Below are 19,148 nucleotides of genomic sequence, written 5' to 3' on the forward strand. Positions count from 1 at the left end.
TGTCCCTCCCTTCCCTGGGCCTCAGTTTCCTCCTCTGTCAAGCGAAGGGTGGTGGCCTGCCCTGGGAGTGGCCCCCTTGGGCCCTTCCTTGGCCATCCGTCACACGCTACACTGCGCGTCAGGACACGCGTGGTTTTCTGGCTGAGGATGAGGAGAAGACGCTGTCCCCTTGTTCTGTCATGAGCTCCTGTCACACTTTGGGCTTCCCTGTCCAGTCCTGTCTCTAAGAAACATATAGAAAAGCAAGCAATATTTTCTCCCTTTTCCGGTCCCAGGCCCTTTCTCTACCCCCTGCGGAGGGCCGCTGTCGGTCACTCTGACCATCCGCTGCAGTGGAGCTTTTGAGAATCAAATGTGCAGATTAAAGGAAGTTTGGGCAGGCCCAGATCAAGACCCGGGCCAGTTTATCACTCCCACAGGGTGGTGGAAAGGTGTTCTAGTTTGCGCCACCTGCTTTAACACAGTGCCATCTCCGGGTGGATTATAGACAATGGAGAGCTGTGTCTCATGGCTCGGGGCTGGGGAGCCCGAGGTCAAGGAGTCTGCAGGTTTGGTATCCGCAAGGGCTCACTTCTTCGGAAATGACCATATTCTCCTGGAGCCTCAGATGGTGGGTGGGGTGAGGGTCTCTTTTATAAGGACATAAGTCCTATTGGTGAGGTATCTGTTCCCATGACCCAAGCACCTGCCAGGACCTACCTTCTAATATCATCACTGTGGGGGCTCGGACTGCACGTAAGAATTTGGGAAGCTCCCTGAACATTCAGACCACAGCGGGAGGGAAGGAGCAGGAGACCCACAGGTAGGGGGTGGCTGCGGCAGCCACGCTAGTCGTCCTTGAGGAGGCTCCCCTGGGTGGGACAAAGGACAGAGAGAGAGGCCGCTTGGTTGTGGTCATTACCCAGGCACGAGTCACTCATTTCTGCGCGTGTCCCTTTGCTCAGTCAGTATTCCCTGAGCACCACTGTGTGACGGGTAGGGTCACAGGTGCTGGGGACACGGTGGTGGAGACACCCCCGAAGAGCAAGGCGGAGGCAGGCCACAAACAGAATTTCTTGGACCATGGGCTCTGCCTCTGGACGGCAGGGAGCTTCTCTTAGTCTAACTCTCTGGCCAAGCATGCTTATAGACTAAGAATAAAACATAAAATATGGTGGTTTGAAGGCACTGGAGAACAACTACAACTGGACAGAGAGAGAGGAAAAAAATCTTTGAAAGAAAAAACTGGCACATTGAGCCAGCTTTGCCCTGGGCCCGCTGCCCGGTATGAGCAGCTCACCAGGAACAGAGGTCAGAGGCTAGAGAAACTAGAGAGGCCAAACACTGGGAGGGGACACCAAAAAGAAAGAAGTCATAGAGACTCCCGCTACAAATCACACTGACTCCTAAATGGTGCGTGCGCAGGGCACGCTCTGAGCCCGGCAAGAAATCGCAACTGGGACTAAAGAAGTCAGAGTTTAGAATTAAGTCCCACCAAGTTTCAGAAGGACCTTGCCTTATGATTAAATCCAAGGCTCAGAGCGCCACGCCCTACGACTTGCGGAACAACCAAACAACTCCTCTCGCAAAGCCTAAACCCAGAGCTCCAGGGGACCAAGGTGATCCACCAGTCAGGGTGATCCACCAGCCGGGGTGATCCACCAGTCGAGGTGATCCACCAGTCGAGGTGATCCACCAGTCGGGGTGATCCACCAGTCGAGGTGATCCACCAGTCGAGGTGATCCACCAGTCGGGGTGATCCACCAGCCGGGGTGATCCACCAGTCGGGGTGATCCACCAGTCGTTTAACTGCTTGTCAGGATAAAACTCAGCATTCTTTATATGAAGATTAAAAAATTAAGATTTCCTATAACACATCATCTACAATGTCCAGTATATACTAAAAATTACTAGACATGCAGGAAAAAGTGACCCATAACCAAGAAAAAAATACAGTTACTATGTATAGACTCACACCTCCAAACTTACAGATAACCCAGATGCTGAAAACTATCAGAAATGGTGTTTTCAGAGGAGTGCAATAAAGTAATAAGATAGGGACTAACTGGGGTTACCTTAGTGCTACTGAGCGTTGAACCCAGAGGCTCTCTACCTCTGAGCTACACCCCAGCCCAATTTTTTATTCTTTATTTTGAAACAGGGTCTCATTAAATTGTGGAGGGCTTCACAAGTTGTGGAGACTGGTCACGAACCTGCGATCCTTTTGTCTCAGCCTCCCAAGGGCCAGGACGGCGAGCCTGCACCGCCACACCCGGCATCCAAGTACCAGGAGTGCAGCCTTACGCCACCAAGCCTCGCTGCGGTTACTTTAGAGTGGGAGATTAAAGAGGGCCTCTTAAAAACTTGTGGTTTTTTCCTGAATTGTGAAATGCCGGATAGAGGGAACTGCTCCATCCCTGAGGCAGGAAGGAGCCAAGAAGCGATGAAGAGGTCGGGCTGCTTGCGTGGGGAGCACGATCCGCGCAGGCTGGTGGATAGGGCTGGGTCACGTCTAATACCGCGGCTTGCAGTAAAGAGCTTGAATTTTATTTGAAAAATGATGAATCGCCATTGGAGGCGCTTACACAAGAGGGAGACTTAGGTTGCTTATTTTCCGTCTATATGAGTGAGGTTGTCAGTTCAGATACTTAAGAGCCAGCTGCGTTTCATTGCTTAGCTTTCTACACGTATCTTTGTGCTCTTCTTCTACGGCTTTGTTGATCTTTTCTTCCTTATTTATTTGGTAGAAGGTGTGTGTGTGTGTGTGTGTGTGTGTGGTATAAGGGATTAAACCCATACACAGTCTACCTTTGAGCTATACTCCCCATCTCAGCCCTTTTTATTTTTTGTTTTGAAACAGGGTCAAGCTGGGCGTGGTAGCGCACGCTTGTAATCCCCGCGCTTGGGAGACTGAGACAGGAGGATCGCGCAGGTTCGAAGCCAGCCTCGGCTACTTAGTGAGGCTCTCGGCAACTTAGTGAGACCCTGTTTCCAAATAAAATATTAAAAAAAAAAAAAGGTCTGGGAGTATAGCCCGGAGGTAGAAAGCCTCTGGATTCCACCCCTAGTACCACCAAAAAAAAAAAAAAAAAAAAAAAAAAAAAAAAAAAAAGAAAGAAAAGAAAAGAAAAGAAAGAAAGAAACAGGGTCTTACTAGGTTGCTGAGAGTCTCGTTTCACTGCTGAGGCTGTCCTCAAACCTACGATCCTTCCTGTCTCAGCCTCCCAAGTACTGAGATTACAGGCATGTATCACCACACCCAGCTAATGGTTCTAGTGTGTGTGTGTGTGTGTGTGTGGTTGGGGAGGTACTGGGGATTGGACTCAGAGGCATTCCACTTCTGAACTATACCCCCAGCCCCAGCACTTTTTATTTATTTATTTTTTCTTTTGTTTTGAAATAAGGTTTTGGTAGATTGCCAAGAGTTTTCACTAAATTGGTGAGCCTGGCCTCCAACCTGAGATCCTCCTGTTTTAGCCTCCCAAGTACTAGATTACAGATGTGCTCCACCACACCTGGCTAATGGCTCCTTTTTTTTTTAATAGTGCATTATAGTCTCACAACATATTGTAAATCATAGTGATAGTAATGTAAATATAAATGCACACGGCACTTGGCGGGCTTTCCCCTGGGCGCCCCCCAACTTCCCCACACAGCGTACTGAGATGTTCTCACATACGTACATGATGTTGATGACGTAGCGTCTTTATCGTCCTCCCTCCCCACCCCCTTCCCCTAGACCCCCGTCCTGACTTCATTATTGTTGTTAACTAAGATTTACAGAGTACCCAGGAATCTGGGAAGGACTGTTGTTGTTTGGGTTGTTAACTAAGGTTTATAGATTCCCAGGAATTTGGGAGACTATTGTTGTTTTGGGTTTTTTTGGTTGTTGTTGTTAACTAAGATTTATAGACGGGAGAGACAAGCCTGGGAAAACTTGTTTGGGGAGCAGAGGTTTGAGCAACTTTAGCACTAGGCTTTGATATATTAAAGTTAGTTTCTTTCTCCTTCTTTTCTGTCTCCTTTCTACTTATTTCTTTTATTCTATCCTACATCCTCCTCCCCCACCTTCCCCACCAATCCTAAGGGCTGGTGAGGGATGAAGAATCAGCCTCTGTGACACTTCAGGCTGACAAAGAACATATAAGGATCTTGCCTAGCGAGGGGCTGAACGTCTCGTCCTGAGCGATCCGAAGCGGGCAGAGACTGGCCTCAGCTGCTGAGACGGGGTGGAATCCTTTCCCGGCCATCCTCTCAACATAGGATTATTGTAATCTGGAGCCAGGCGTGGTGGCGCACACTTGTAATCCCAGCACTTGGGAGGCTGAGACAGGAGGATCCCGGGTTTGTGGCCATCCTCAGCTACTTAGTGAGGCCCTCCGCAGCTAGTAAGACTCTGTTTCAAAATAAAAAATAAAAATATAGGGCTGGGGATATAGCTTGGAGGTAGACTGCCCCTGGGTTCAATACCCAGGACCACACACACACAAAAAAAGGATTATTGTAATCTGGAAGACACATTTTATAACAAGATTAAGAAGGCGAGGACCAAACAACAGGTGTAGGAGCGGAGCAACCAGAGGTCCTGACAGTGGTAGCGGCCAGGCAAGTCATCCTATTAGTACTTTTGAGACAGAGACCTGGAGCGTATAGCAGCTCCAAGGGGCACGTACCAAAAGGGGAGGAGAGAAAAGGATCAGGGCCAGTGTGTACCTGTAAGCCCAGTCATTGGGAGGCTGAAACAGGAGGATCATAGGTTTGAGGACAACCTCACAACTTAGTGAGGCCTCAGGAACTTAGTGAGAACCTGTTTCAAAGCTAAATAAATAAATAAATAAATAAATAAATATAAAAAGGGCCGGCCAAAATATTGACTATTTTGTTCTTAGCTATTTTACTTCCATGTTCTTCTCCAAGTCTTAGTTGTTTAATCTCCAGAAGGTTCCACCAGTTTTTTTTTGTTGTTTGTTTTAATGATCAGGGGTCAGTATTTCAGCCTATCTGTTTTGTAGATGATAGCTATAATAAAATGCTATTTATCTTATTCAAAGTTGTACTTCTGTAAAATGTTAACAAGCGATAGTTACCAAGGTTTGTCTTTTTTTTTTTTAAGGAAATACGAAACAAAAGTATTAGAAACAAAACAAATTCAGTTTGTATAATAGTTATGAAAATATTAGATAATAAAAGCCGGGCGTGGTGGCGCACGCTTGTAATCCCCGCGCTTGGGAGGCGGAGACAGGAGGATCGCGCAGGTTCGAAGCCAGCCTCGCTGGCGTAAGAGACCCTGTCTCCAAATAAAAATATAAAATAGGTCTGGGAGTGTAGCCCGGATGTAGAAGGGCTTCCAGGAACCCCAGTACCACCAAAAAGAATAAAGAAAGAAAGAAAGAAAGGAAGGAAGGAAGGAAGGAAGGAAGGAAGGAAATATTAGGTAATATAAATAAGTCCGTGTGTGTGTGTGTGTGTGTGTGTGTGTGTGTTTGCGGGTCTGGGGATGGAACCCAGGGGCATTTGACCCCTGAGCTATACCCCCTGCCCTATTTTTTATTCTTTATTTTGAAACCGGGTCTCACAGAGTTGTGGAGGGCCTCACTAAGTAGCTGAGGCTGTCCAAGAACGGCGATCCTCCGGTCTCAGCCTCCCACATGCTGGGATTAAAAGCGTGCACCACCACGCCCTGCTTGTATTTGGTTATTAAAGCCCAATCTTTTGAGTGGCATGCTTTAGAATGCCAAGTGTTTGAGCACATTTCATTATCTTTGCTTAAAGAAGATTATCATAATACAATTAAATATATAAGCCTGAAATATATAATATACAAATATTATAAGCCTGAAATATATTATAATAGAACATAATAAAATAAAATAAAAAGAAGCCAGCAATAATTAATAGCACAGTTACATAGAAGTTAATATATATTAATATGGTATATATATGTATAAATAGATACATAGATAAAGATATATGTATTTATTTATTTACTTTTTTTTTGCAGTAATGGGGATTGAACCCAGGGGCATTCTACCTCCAAGTGACACCCCCAGCCCTCTTTTTTATTATTTACTTGGAAACAGGGTCTCACTGAGTTGCAAAGGGCCTCACTAAGTAGTAGCTGAGGCTGGCCGTGAACCCAGGTTCTCTTGTCTCAGCCTCCCAAATACTGGGATTACAAGCATGCGCCACCACGCCCGATGCAATATATGTATTTAGTCTTTCTTTCTTTCTTTCTTTCTTTCTTTCTTTCTTTCTTTCTTTCTTTCCTCTTTCTCTCTCTCTCTCTTTCTTTCTTTCTTTCTTTCTTCTTTCTCCTTTTTTTTTGTGGTATTGGCTATTGAATCTATGAGTATTCTACATCCGAGCTACACCCAGCTCTATTTTACTTTCAGGTTTTGAAGCAGTCTCACTAGTTTGCTGAGTCTTGCTGTGTTGCTGAGAATCGGCCCAACTTAGCAATGCTCCTGTCGCAGCCTGTCAAGAACAGGGTTTATAGATGTGTGCTACCATGCCCCACTAGCTGTAACTTTGGGAGTGAAATTTAGAATCTATGGCTCAGTAGGGAAACCATAATTACAGGTCTGTGTGGGTTAACAGCACTGACAAAAATAAAAAATAGCTTTTGACCTTTTATAAGTTTAAGAAACAGTATTAACAATCAGGAATAGACTTATTGTTTCATGTACAATTGTATCTCACTTATACAATAAAAATATTTAGTCAGAGAAAACTGATGTAAATTAGGTTTTAATGGAAGGGATTTTATTTATCTGAATGTCACTAAATATATATAGCAGAAATTTCACAATTTTATTGACCATTTTGTATGCTTAAGGTTCAGATAAAATCATATTGTATAAAAGAAGACACTTCTCAGGTTACCTTACACATATTAAATCTAACTTTTACAGTACAAGTTTTTGCATGATACTTAGACAAAGCTCAGACACGCAGCATATTTAGGCTTCTGATGTATACATCTCTAGTCACCAGTATACAAGATATCAAATATAATAAGCTAAAATAGTAGTTGTTCATTTAGAGTTCTAAAGTGGTCTTTTTATTGTGTGTGTGTGGTGCTAGGGATAGAACCCAGCGACATTCAACCTCTGAGCTACACTCTTAGCCCTATTTTAATCCTTTATTTTGAAACAGTGTCTGAGTTGTGGTGGGCCTCACTAAGCAGCTGAGGCAGGCTGTGGTCCTGACATCCTCCTGTCCTGGGATTACAAGTGTGTACTACCACACCCAGCTCGCTTACCCTTGCGCTCTCTCTCTCTCTCTCTCTCTCTCTCTCTCCCCCCCCCTCTTTTTTATTTTGTCATACTGGGGATTGAACCCAGAGGCATTCTGCTTCCAAGCTACACCCCCATTCCTATCTTTTATTTTTATTTTTATTTTATTTTAATTTTTTTTGTGTGTGTGCGTCTGGGGATGGAACCAAGGGGCATTTGACCTCCAAACTATACCCCTGCCCTATTTTTTATTCTTTTTTTTTTTTTTTTTGGTGGTACTGATGTTCCTGGAAACCCTTCTACCTCCGGGCTACACTCCCAGACCTATTTTATACTTTTATATTTGGAAACAGGGTCTCTTTTTTTTTTTTTGGTGGTACTGGGGTTCCTGAAAGCCCTTCTACCTCCGGGCTACACTTCCAGATCTATTTTATTTTTGGAAACAGGGTCTCTTAAGCCAGCGCGGCTGGCTTCGAACCTGCGCGATCCTCCTGTCTCCACCTCCCAAGCGCGGGGATTACAAATGTGCGCCACCATGCCCGGCCCATTATTCTTTATTTTGAAACAGGGTCTCACTGAGTTGCAAAGAGCCTCACTAAGTAGCTGAAGCTTTCTGTGAACCACGATCCTCCGGTCTCAGCCTCCCAAATGCTAGGATTACAAGCGTGCACCACCACACCCGGCTCTTTTATTTTTTATTTTAATTTTATTTTATTATTATTATTATTATTATTATTATTTTTTTGGTGGTACTGGGAATGGAACCCAGGGGCCTTCTACCTCCGGGCTACACTTCCAAACCTATGTTATTTTTTATTTGGAAACCGGGTCTCTTAAACCAGCTGAGGATGACTTCGAACCTGCGCGATCCTCCTGTCTCAGCCTCCCAAGCGTGGGGATTACAAGGGTGCGCCACCACGCCCGGCTTATTTTTTATTTTTGAAATGGGGCCTTACTAAGTTGCAGAGGACCTCACTAAGTAGCTGAGGCTGACCGCTGAACCTGGGATCCTCCTGTCTCAGCCTCCCAAGTACTGGGATTACAAGCACACACCACTACACCTGGTTTACATCCAGCTTTAAAATCATAATTTTTTTGCATACAAAATAACATTTATTACGTGATTACAATAATATTATCAAATGAATAGCATTGGTAAGAATTTTGCATACAAAATAACATTTATTGCATGATTATAATAATGCTATCTAATGTATACTGTCATTATTATTAAGCACTTTACATACAAGATAACACTTACTGAATGATTAGAACACTATCAAATGAAGCCGGAGCCAGGTGTGGTGGCGCATGGTTGTAATCCCAGCATTCCGGAGGCAGAGACAGGAGGATCGCAGTTCCTGGACAGCCTCAGCTACTACTTAGTGAGGCCCTTAGCAACTCAGTGAGACCCTGTTTCAAAATAAAGAATAAAAAATAGGGCTGGGGGCATAGCTTGGAGGTAGCTTGCCTCTGGGTTCCAGCCGGGCGTGGTGGCGCACACTTGTAATCCCCACGCTTGGGAGGCGGAGACAGGAGGATCACGCAGGTTTGAAGCCAGCCTTCCTGGCTTAAGAGACCCTTGTTTCCAAATAAAATATAAAATAGGTCTGGGAGTGTAGGCCGGAGGTAGAAGGGTTCCAGCCCCAGTACCCCCCCCCAACACACACGAATGCCTTTGGGTTAAAAAAAAGTATCAAATGGCGGGCGTGGTGGCGCACGCTTGTAATCCCCGCGCTTGGGAGGCAGAGACAGGAGGATCGCGCAGGTTCGAAGCCAGCCACGCGCGCTGGCTTAGGAGACCCTGTTTCCAAATAAAAATGTAAAACATAGGTCTGGGAGTGTAGCCGGGAGGTAGAAGGGCTTCCAGGAACCCCAGTACCACCAAAAAAAAAAAAGTATCAAATGGATATTATCATTATTATTAAGCACTCTGCATACAAAGTAACATTTATTACATGATTGTGATAGTATCTTACGGGTTCTGTCATCATCCACATCTTACGAGCAGAGGTTGAGCATTTCAGTTCACTTCATACACCTTAAAAGTCCGGCAGCAATGACAGGAGCTCAGGCTCATCACGCGCCATGGAACAGCCACACCGTAGGCTCTGTGTTATGTCCCACAGAGGCTCTGCTCCCAACGATGTTCTCTTCTTGGTTTATTGTTTGTTAGTTTGTTTGTTTATTGGTGGTGGTACTGGGGTTTCTGAAAACCCATCTACCTCTGGGCTACACTCCCAGACCTATTTTATATTTTTTATTTGGAAACAGGGTCTCTTAAGCCAGCAAAGCTGGTTTCGATCCTGTGCGATCCTCTTGTCTCCGCCTCCCAAGTGCAGGGATTACAAGCGTGCGCCACCATGCCCGGCCTCTTCTTGGTTTATTGTTTTCTTTGTTAGAAAGTTTCTCTATCAAACCAGGCGTGGTGGCGCACGCTTGTAATCCCAGCATTCGGGAGGCTGAGACTGGAGGATCGCGGTTCACGGACAGCCTCAGCTACTTAGTGAGGCCCTCTGCAACTCACTGAGATCCAGTTTCAAAATAAACAATAAAAAATAGGACAGGGGGTGTAGCTCGGAGGTAGAATGCCTCTGGTTTCCATCCCCAGACCTGCCAAAAAAAAAAAAAAAAAAAAAGAAAGAAAATTTCTCCCTCTATTCTGCTGGCACAGAGTTGTCGTCCCGTCTTTCAGGTACATTATCTTGTTTGCGAGGACCAGGCAGGTGGAATGGAATCCTGGGTACATTGTCTTGAGAAGGCCTCTTTGCAGAGGTGACACTGAGACCTGAGATTTGGGATGAGGGAAGAGTGCCCGCTGTCACCGAGTCTCTTCAGTACGGTACTGGAAGTCCTACTGGGTGGAGAGAGGAGTTTCTGAGGTTTCGGTCCACCAGGCCAGCTCTGAGCCCTAAACCGCGGCGGTGGTGGCGGTGGCAGCAGATTATGCGGCAGAGGGACAGCTCTCACATCATGGTGGCTGCAAGAGGGTACAGTGGTCATTTGAACACCGTAAAATAGACACTTAAATAAACCCTGGTTCTGTTAAGACTTGGTTTTCTACGTAATCAAAGGCCTAATAATGATAGTAATCATAAAAGATTATCTTGATAGAACACAGCCTTCTCTTAGTTCTTTGTAAATGGTCGCTAGAACAGAAAACCTTATTGTTTTTAAATATAGAAAATTTGATTCTAGTTTTATACCAGTATATTAAATTTGACCTTAGAGAATGCTTTAACTAATCTTTTAGGTTATAGCCAACATAATCACACATACACAAACTTTCTGCAACTTTACACACGCCACAATTTATTTACATCTTTAATTTTTATCCTATCTCTGTATCCATCTTGAAATAATTTAGTCATTTTACTTTAGAACCAAAAGCTTACACTACAAAATCCCATTTTAATCTAAAAGCATTTCCTTTTGTTTTTAATTTTCTTTTATAAGTACCTCCTCATACCTATAGCTTTTGTAAAAAAAAAAAAGCTTTATTTTATTTATTGGATTTTCTTTTGCCTTAACATTATTTATTTATTTATTTATTTATTTATTTATTTATTTAGGTACTGAGTTTTGAACCCAGATGCACTCTACTTCTATACCTTAGCCCTTTTTACTTTGAAATAGGGTCTCACTAAGTTGCTCAGGGTCATGCTAAGTCACTGAGGCCTCAAACCTGTACTCCTCCCATCTCAGCCTCCCAAGTACTGAAATTACAGGCAGTGGCCAGTGTGCCCAGGTTGTCTTTTTTTTTTTTTTTTTTTTTTTAGTATGAGGATTGAACCCAGGGGCTTTCTACCACTGAGCTATACCCTGAGCCCTATTTTATTTATTTATTTTTCTTCCCATATACAGACCAGGTCTCTATTCTTTAATTTACACTGGGGCCAAACCATGCTACAGAAATCAATTTCCTTCTTTAAGTCCTCTATCTCAAAATAATTTGAATTATTTAATATATGCCCAAGGGATAAGTTCTCAGGGATGGATATTAAATTACCCATGATCTTGTAATTTGCACAGTTTAAGTGGTTTTCTTATGTTATACTGAAAAGAAAAAAAGAAAAGGGACAACACTCTAAAGGTCTCTACTGGAGTGGGACTTAGTCCATGGCATGCCGCAGTCCGCCCGTGGTCAGCCGTACCTGCCATGGGGTTGCAGCCCAATTTGAGTGAACATCATGTGCTGAATTCCATCTGCAAATTATTAGTGATTCAGGGGTCCGTGACCCCAACATTCAGTTCTTGGGGGTGTTCAGTTAGCCCCCATAGGTATGCTATTGGCCCCTTCCAGATCCTCCAAGCCTTCTCAGGGTCCTCAGCAAAAAAGAAAAGAAATTCCTATGAAAAAAATAATAACTCTGAATTTTCAAGTATTTCAGATGTGCTTAAGAATATACAATTTTATGGTAACGATGCCACAGAACCTTGTAGAGAGAGTGAGTGTTAAGAGGATCTGAGGACACACCTAGATAAAACAAAATTAGGTAGAAAGCAGCACATTTTAAGCTCAGAAACTACTGCTCCCCAAAGGTAGAGACTTCTGTTTCTTCCGTTAGTTAGTGTTCATAGGGTCAGTTTTTATCTTAAGATGTCAGACAAGAAGGAGGACACTTTCCTACCTGGCTATATATAGACCTACTTTCCTACCTATTGGTACTGAGGATTGAACTCATAGACTTTCTATCTCTGAGCTACACCCTCAGCCCTATTTTATTTTTGATTTTGAAACAGGGTCTCACTAAGTTGTTAACACTTGCCTCGATCCTCCTGTCTCAGCTTCCCAAGGACTGATATTACAGGCTTGTGTGTGCCCAGCTGGCTATTTATTTTATTATTTTTTTAATTTATTTTTTGGTGGTACTGGGGTTCCTGGAAGCCCTTCTACCTCCGGGCTACACTCCCAGACCTATTTTTACATTTTTATTTAGAAACAGGGTCTCCTAAGCCAGCGTGCGCGGCTGGCTTTGAACCTGCGTGATCATGGGGATGATCACGTGAACCTGCGTGAAGCATGGGGATTACAAGTGTGTGCCACCACGCCCGGCTTATTATTATTATTATTATTATTATTATTATTATATTTTTTGTGGTACTGGGGATGGAACCCAGGGGCATTCTACTTCCTAGCTACACACCCACCTCTCTCTCTTTTTTTTTTTTTTTTGAGGGTCTGGGATGGAACCCAGAAGCATTCAACCTCCGAGCTACACCCCTTGCCTTATTTTTTTATTCTTTATTTTTAAACAGGGTCTCACTAAGTAAGTTGCAGAGGGCCTCACTAAGTAGCTGAGGCTGTCCGCAAACTGTAGTTCTCTGGTCTCAGCCTCCCGAATGCTGGGATTACAAGTGTGCGCCACCACGCCTGGCTCCCACCTCTATTTTTTATTTTAAACCGTGTCTTACTGAGTTGCAGAGGGCCTCACTAAGTAGCTGAGGCTGGTTGTGAACCCAGATCCTCCTGTCTCAGCCTCCCAAATGCTGGGATTACAAGCATTTGCGACCACACCTGACAATACAGGGACATTTTAGGAAGGGGTTGAGGGACAATACTCACAGCCCACATTTGTAACAGGAGCTTAGGGAGTTAAAAGACTGGCCCTTAAGGGAATGAGTCTAAAATGTGGCGCTTGGTAGAGGGAGCGTCCCTGATTTCTGCATCAGAGCTGGTTCCCTTTAACAACGTGTCTAGGAAGGATCCCACTTCCAGCTGCTGGGAGGCCAACCTCTCATACACGTCTTCCAGATGAGGGGCTTACATTCCTTCTCACCAGAAATGGGGTATGTTGGCCTAAGGGGTGCACCCTATCTTCGGTGCCTTTATGAACAAGCACTCATCTTCTAAGGTGAAAGCGGTTTGGCCAAGAGAAAGAAGAGGGAAAAAGGAAGGAGCCGGGCATGGTGGCCCACGCTTGTAATCCCAGTATTTGGGAGGCTGAGACAGGAGGATCTGGGTTCACAACCAGCCTCAGCTACTTAGTGAGGCCCTCTGCAACTCAGTGAGACCCTGTTTCAAAATAAAAGAATAGCCGGGCGTAGTGGCGCACGCTTGTAATCCCCGCGCTTGGGAGGCGGAGACAGGAGGATCGCGCAGGTTCGAAGCCAGGCGCGCGCGCTGGCTTAGGAGACCCTGTTTCTAAATAAAAATATAAAATAGGTCTGGGAGTGTAGCCCAGAGGTAGAAGGGCTTCCAGAAACCCCAGTACCACCAAAAAAAAAATAAAAAATAAAAAAAATAAAAGAATAAAAAAATAGGGCCGGCAGGTGGTGCAGCTCAGAGATAGAATGCCCCTGGGTTCCATCCCCAGACCCACCAAAAAAAAAAAAAAAAAAAAAAAAGAAAGAAAGGAAAAAACCTTCAAGTTGGCTTGGAGTTAAAAGTGACAATTTAGCCAGGCGTGGTGGCGCACGCTTGTAATTCCAGCATTCGGGAGGCTGAGACCGGAGGATCATGGTTCTCGGACAGCCTCAGCTACGTAGTGAGGCCCTCTGCAACTCAGTGAGACCCTGTTTCAAAATAAAAGAATAAAAAATGGGCAGGGGGTGTAGCTTGGAGGTCAAATGCCTCTGGGTTCCATCCCCAAACCCACACACACACAAAAAAAAAGTGACAATTTTTCCCCTGTAGTCTCAAAGGGGTCTGGGAGGTGACTCACTCTTCCATTTCAAGCATAGTTTAGATGCTGACTTCAGCAAACACAGACAGACAGCTGAGAAGCTGTGAGATATCGAGCCGCTGCAGAGTAGAGGAGAAGAAGAGGAAAAGGGGGCCACCGAGCTCCTGCGGGTTTATAGTTCAGACCTCTGCCTGGCCCCAGGGACAGCGTCCACCGCCACCCACTGCCACTTGGATCTGCGCGGCTCGTCCCCCGCCACCCAGGATGGGGAGCCATGCCAAGTGGGGCAGACTGAGCTTATGGTCTTTGGTTCCATGGAAGTGAAAGACAGGAGTTTTACACATGCATAAAAACATTCTAAGAGAGGGAGAGAGAAATAAGGCTTTACTAGACTGCTAGAGTCGATGCCTGGAGATACTTGTGAAAGGCTGGAGGGTCCCAGGGCGGGAGCGAGGGGAGCGCTACTCAGGACCAGCAGGGCCCTTGGCTCATATGACAGAGAATTTCAGCATGAGCCTGCCAGAGACACAGACGGAGATTTGTTGAGGAAAGCAAGAAGTACGCTTTCAAGGCAGAATGCTGGCCGTCTCCAGAATAAGGAGAGGCAGCTGGGGCTTGCTGCTCTTTGGTCATAGATTTCTGCAGTGCCTTGCTGTGCCCACCCTCTCCTAGCACCTTGCCTGTGTTATCTATCACCTCCTTTAGTTTTGACAATAGTGGTACGGTGGGAAAATGAGCCATGGAGAGGTAAAGCCCTTTGCCCCATCGCGTGTTAAGGGGCAGAGCTGGCATTAAGCTTTGAAAGCATGGAAATGATCCTGGGAGCGGATGGCTGGTGCATGCAAAAACCCACGGAGACTGGGGCATGCGATACGTCTGTTGTGTCCTTAAGTGGCAGCCAGGTCCCGGGAGGAAGGTGCTGACCCGGATGTCAGAGTGACCTGGGTTTGTGTACAGGCTGGTGATACTCCGAGTAGGTCCCTTCTTGTCTCTAAACCTCAGTCTGTTCTGTTTTCCCTTTTATTTTCTCCCCCTCTCACCTTCTTCCTCTCCTTTTCTTCTTTCCTGAGACATAATTCACACATAAAATGTGCTCACTTAAGTAAGCCGGGCATGGTGGTACATGCCCGTAATCCCAGTACTTGGGAGGCTGAGACAGGAGGATTTCAGGCTCACAGCCGGCCTTGGGTACTTAGGGAGGCTCTCCTCAACCTAGTTCCCCATTCTAGTCCTCCCTACCTCAGCCCCAGGCTGCTGTGAATCTGCTTTCTGTCTCTGTCCGCTTAAGCCCCGAAGCTTGGTCTGTAAAGTGGGTGTGCTGGGCTGGGTTGGGTTTCCCCGGGGTCTGCTTAGCAAGGGAGGAGGGAGCAGATCTAAGATCGAGCAGGCCAAGGGATACACGACTCTGCCTAAAAAGTAAGCTGTGAGGGCCAGGCATGGTGATTCACGCCTGTCATCTCAGGGAGGCAGAGACAGGAGGGACACAGGTTTGAGACCAGCCTCAGCAACTTAGGGAGCTCCTGTTTCAAAATATAAAATAAAAGGAGGAGGTAGAATGTTCCTGAGTAAGATTCCCAGTATAAAAAAAAAAAAACAAAAAAACTTGAAAAGTAAGGTGTGAAGGGGGTCATGGCGTTGGTATGGCAGGCTGCTGAGTGGCTTGGGAAGATTCTAAAAGGAAGAAAGAACGGAGCCAGAAAAGCTGAGGGACATGGGGAGGAATACCTTGAGACAAAATACCTTCAGGCCGGAGACAAACTGTGGCAAAAATCTATGATATATGATAGAAATTGAGGTATATACTGTACATGCCTCTCAAACTTGCTGTGTTGCAGAAATTCTCTAGAATAACTGACCCAACGCCAATTAGGGTGGAAAGGTTTATTACACCAGTGGGCCAAACTTAGGATAGCTCCTGAAAACCTCCAGCCCCCAGCTCCAGGTGATTTTATACAACAAGGGTCGGAAGTAGGCAGGCGGACTTACAGAAGTTGAAACGTGGCAGTTAATGATTGCAGGAAATTCCCGAGCAAGCCACAACTTACAAGACTTAAGACCTATGTGACTTGTGACTTTTTTTTTTTTCAGGCGGTTGCCTGGACACATGGCTTCCATTTTAGTAACTTTTCTACCACACTTGTAAGATCTTCAGGAACAGTGGTCCTCCATGGAGGACCAAGCCTGAAACTACAGATAGCAGCCAGGCGTGGTGGCGCACGCTTGTAATCCCCGCGCTTGGGAGGCAGAGACAGGAGGATCGCACGGTTCGAAGCCAGCCTCAGCTACTTAGTGAGGCTCTCAGCAACTTAGCAAGACCCTGTTTCCAAATAAAATACAAAAAAGGCCTGGGAGTATAGCCCGGAGGTAGAAAGCCTCTGGGTTCCACCCCTTGTACCACCAAAAAAAAAAAAAAAAAAAAAAAGAAAAGAAAAGAAAAGAAACTACAGATAGCAGTAAACCCTGTAGATACTAACTCTTGTCATACATATGCACCTATGATAGAATTTAATTTATAAATTAAGCACAGCAAGAGATTAATGATGAAAATAGAGCAATTGTAACCATATACTGTAATTAAAGTTATTTAAGACATATGTATTGCTCCTTTCTGGAATTTTCTATTTAATGTTTTCAGACCACAGTTGACCATGGGTAACTAGAATGGAGGAGGGTGTAACTGACTACTGTACGGGAGGACTGCTGGGTACAGTACTGGGCTTTCTGGGTACAGTTGGGATTTTTGGTGGGTAAGACAGCTGACTGAGTCCTGCTCCAGGTGGCCATGGGACTAGAGCAGAGAGAAGCCATGCCGCTCTGGGCACAGGGACAAGGCAGTGCCCTCATCCCCACCTCAAAGGGGCCATCGTGAGGATGGAGTGATTTAACACGTGAGAGAAGCAGCAGGCGCGTGGCCGGGTCCGTGGGCCACACCTGCCCTCAGGCCCAACCAGGAGAGATCCCGTGACAGTTTTGTGTTCTGCTTTCCCTTCTAGAACCTGACGTCTTCCTCATCTTCAGCCACGGCCTGCAGGGCTGCCTGGAGGCCCAGGGCTCCCAGGTCCGAGTCACGCCAGCCTGCAATGCCAGTCTCCCTGCCCAGCGCTGGAAGTGGGTCTCCCGGAACCGGCTCTTCAGCCTGGGTGCCATGCAGTGCCTGGGCACGGGCTGGCCGGGCACCAACTCCACCACCTCCCTGGGCATGTACGAGTGCGACCGGGAGGCACTGAACCTTCGCTGGCACTGTCGAACCCTGGGTGACCAGCTGTCCCTGTTCCTGGGGGGCCGCACCGGCAACACATCCAAGCCTGGCACCCTGGAGCGTGGAGACCAGACCCGCGGTGGCCAGTGGAGCATCTATGGCAGCGATGAGGACCTGTGCGCTCGGCCCTACTATGGTGAGGAGGTGGGAGAACAGGCTCCAGGGTAACAAGGCCTTGGCTTCTGGGGACCCTTGGCAGTTGCTGTTTTTTTGTTTGTTTGTTTTATGGTACTAACGATGGAACCCAGGGTCATTCTACCTCCATCTTACACCCCCTGCCCTTTTTTATTCTTTATTTTTTTGAAACAGGGTCTCACTGAATTGCAAAGGGCCTCACTAAGTAGCTGAGGCTGTCCACGAACCGTGATCCTCCGGTCTCAGCCTCCCGAATGCTGGGATTACAAGCGTGCGCCACCATGCCCGGCTCCAGTCACTGTGTTTTGTTTTGGTGGTGCTGGGTATTGTCCTAGGGATGTTCTACCTCCAAGCTATGTCCCCAGCCCTATTTTATTTTATTTTTATTTTGAGACGGGGTCTCACTAAGTTGCTGAGGCCGGCCTCAAACTGCAGTTCTCTTTTCTCAGCCTCCCAAATCCTGGGATTACAGGCAAGCTCCACCTTGCCCGGCACAGTCACATCTTTAACTGTAATAGGAAAGATATTTGAATAATTAGGAAAATTAACTTCAAAGCCTTTAATTTACTTCTTTTTCTTTCAAATTTCAAGATTAATATACGCTCGTAAAGGCTTCAAACAGTACAAAAGTGAATAACCTAAAATTAAATAAAAATTTCCTTCCTCCAGGTCCCCCAGCGAGGGGCCTCTTGCAGTAGGTGGCAGCACCCCTGGAATTCTTTCCTGGAAGAGTCCCTCAGTTCCAAGACAGAACTTTTGGGGGAAGCATGGGACCATCGGGCTGGGCAGCTGAGCAGGGATTCCATTAGGCTCAGTCCAGCGGACACGGAGGTTCTCTCACCCAGCTGGTTTGGACAGGTCTAGAGGAGCTGGAGGAGCCGTTCCCGCCCTGTGGGACGTGCGCTGGGCGTCTCCCGGACTCCTGGGCTGCCTTAACGGCACAGGGAGACTTAAAGCCACTGTGTGGCACAACTGTGCCTCCCACTCTCCGCTGCCCGCTGCCTGCCCCCAGTTCTCTGGGCTCTGGGGGGGATTTCCTGGAGGGATGGAACAGGGGTCTCGATGGCAAGGGCCTGGCTCTCCTCCCCGCAGAGGTCTATACCATCCAGGGGAACTCCCACGGGAAGCCGTGCACCATCCCCTTCAAGTACGACAACCAGTGGTTCCACAGCTGCACCAGCACGGGCCGCGAGGACGGGCACCTGTGGTGTGCCACCACCCAGGACTACGGCAAAGATGAGCGCTGGGGCTTCTGCCCCATCAAGAGTAAGAGAGGGCCAGGGGCTGCAGGGAGGCGGTTCCCGGAGAGGGGCCAGAGCTAGGAAGGGGTGAGGGCTGTGTCTCCTAAACGGAGCACCCGTGAGGGGCCCAAGGAGAGGGCCGGGAGGGACCACTGTCCGTCTGTCGTGGTGGCAGGTAATGACTGCGAGACCTTCTGGGACAAGGACCAGCTGACCGACAGCTGCTACCAGTTTAACTTTCAGTCCACGCTGTCCTGGAGGGAGGCGTGGGCCAGCTGCGAGCAGCAGGGGGCGGATCTGCTGAGCATCACTGAGATCCACGAGCAGACCTACATCAACGGTGAGGCGGGTGGCTGGGGCGCTCCCTGGGGCAGCGGGGCGCGGGAGCAGGCAGGGTGCTGGGGATGGAGACAGGGCACCAAGGGAGAGTGGGGGCTGGAGGTGGGGCTCCCATCACAGTGCCCCCTCTTGTCATAGGGCTCCTCACTGGCTACAGCTCCACGCTGTGGATCGGCCTGAATGACCTCGACACCAGTGGAGGCTGGCAGTGGTCGGACAACTCGCCTCTCAAGTACCTCAACTGGGAGAGTGGTGAGGCGTGGGGTTGGGGTGCGGGGACCCCACAGGCACCGGGCTTCCCCCTACTCTGTGTCAAAAGAGCAGTGGGGGTGGA

At 47.0% G+C, this 19,148-nt stretch overlaps 1 protein-coding gene across 1 annotated transcript in view; it reads left to right on the forward strand.

Annotated features, from left to right (window-relative positions):
- The window catches only part of MRC2 (mannose receptor C-type 2), a gene marked incomplete at its 3' end in the record, with an annotated part of 72,455 nt that overhangs the window by 34,665 nt on the left and 18,642 nt on the right, over window positions 1-19,148 (forward strand). The window contains exons 2-5 of the mRNA XM_080712331.1: window positions 16,834-17,235; window positions 18,327-18,500; window positions 18,651-18,815; window positions 18,953-19,066. Coding sequence (XP_080568457.1) covers window positions 16,986-17,235; window positions 18,327-18,500; window positions 18,651-18,815; window positions 18,953-19,066 — 703 coding nt within the window. The 5' untranslated portion in view covers window positions 16,834-16,985. The remainder of the gene's footprint in view (window positions 1-16,833; window positions 17,236-18,326; window positions 18,501-18,650; window positions 18,816-18,952; window positions 19,067-19,148) is intronic.

This window comes from Muscardinus avellanarius (genome assembly GCF_963383645.1).
Source record: "Muscardinus avellanarius genome assembly, chromosome: 16".
NCBI lineage: Eukaryota > Metazoa > Chordata > Mammalia > Rodentia > Gliridae > Muscardinus > Muscardinus avellanarius.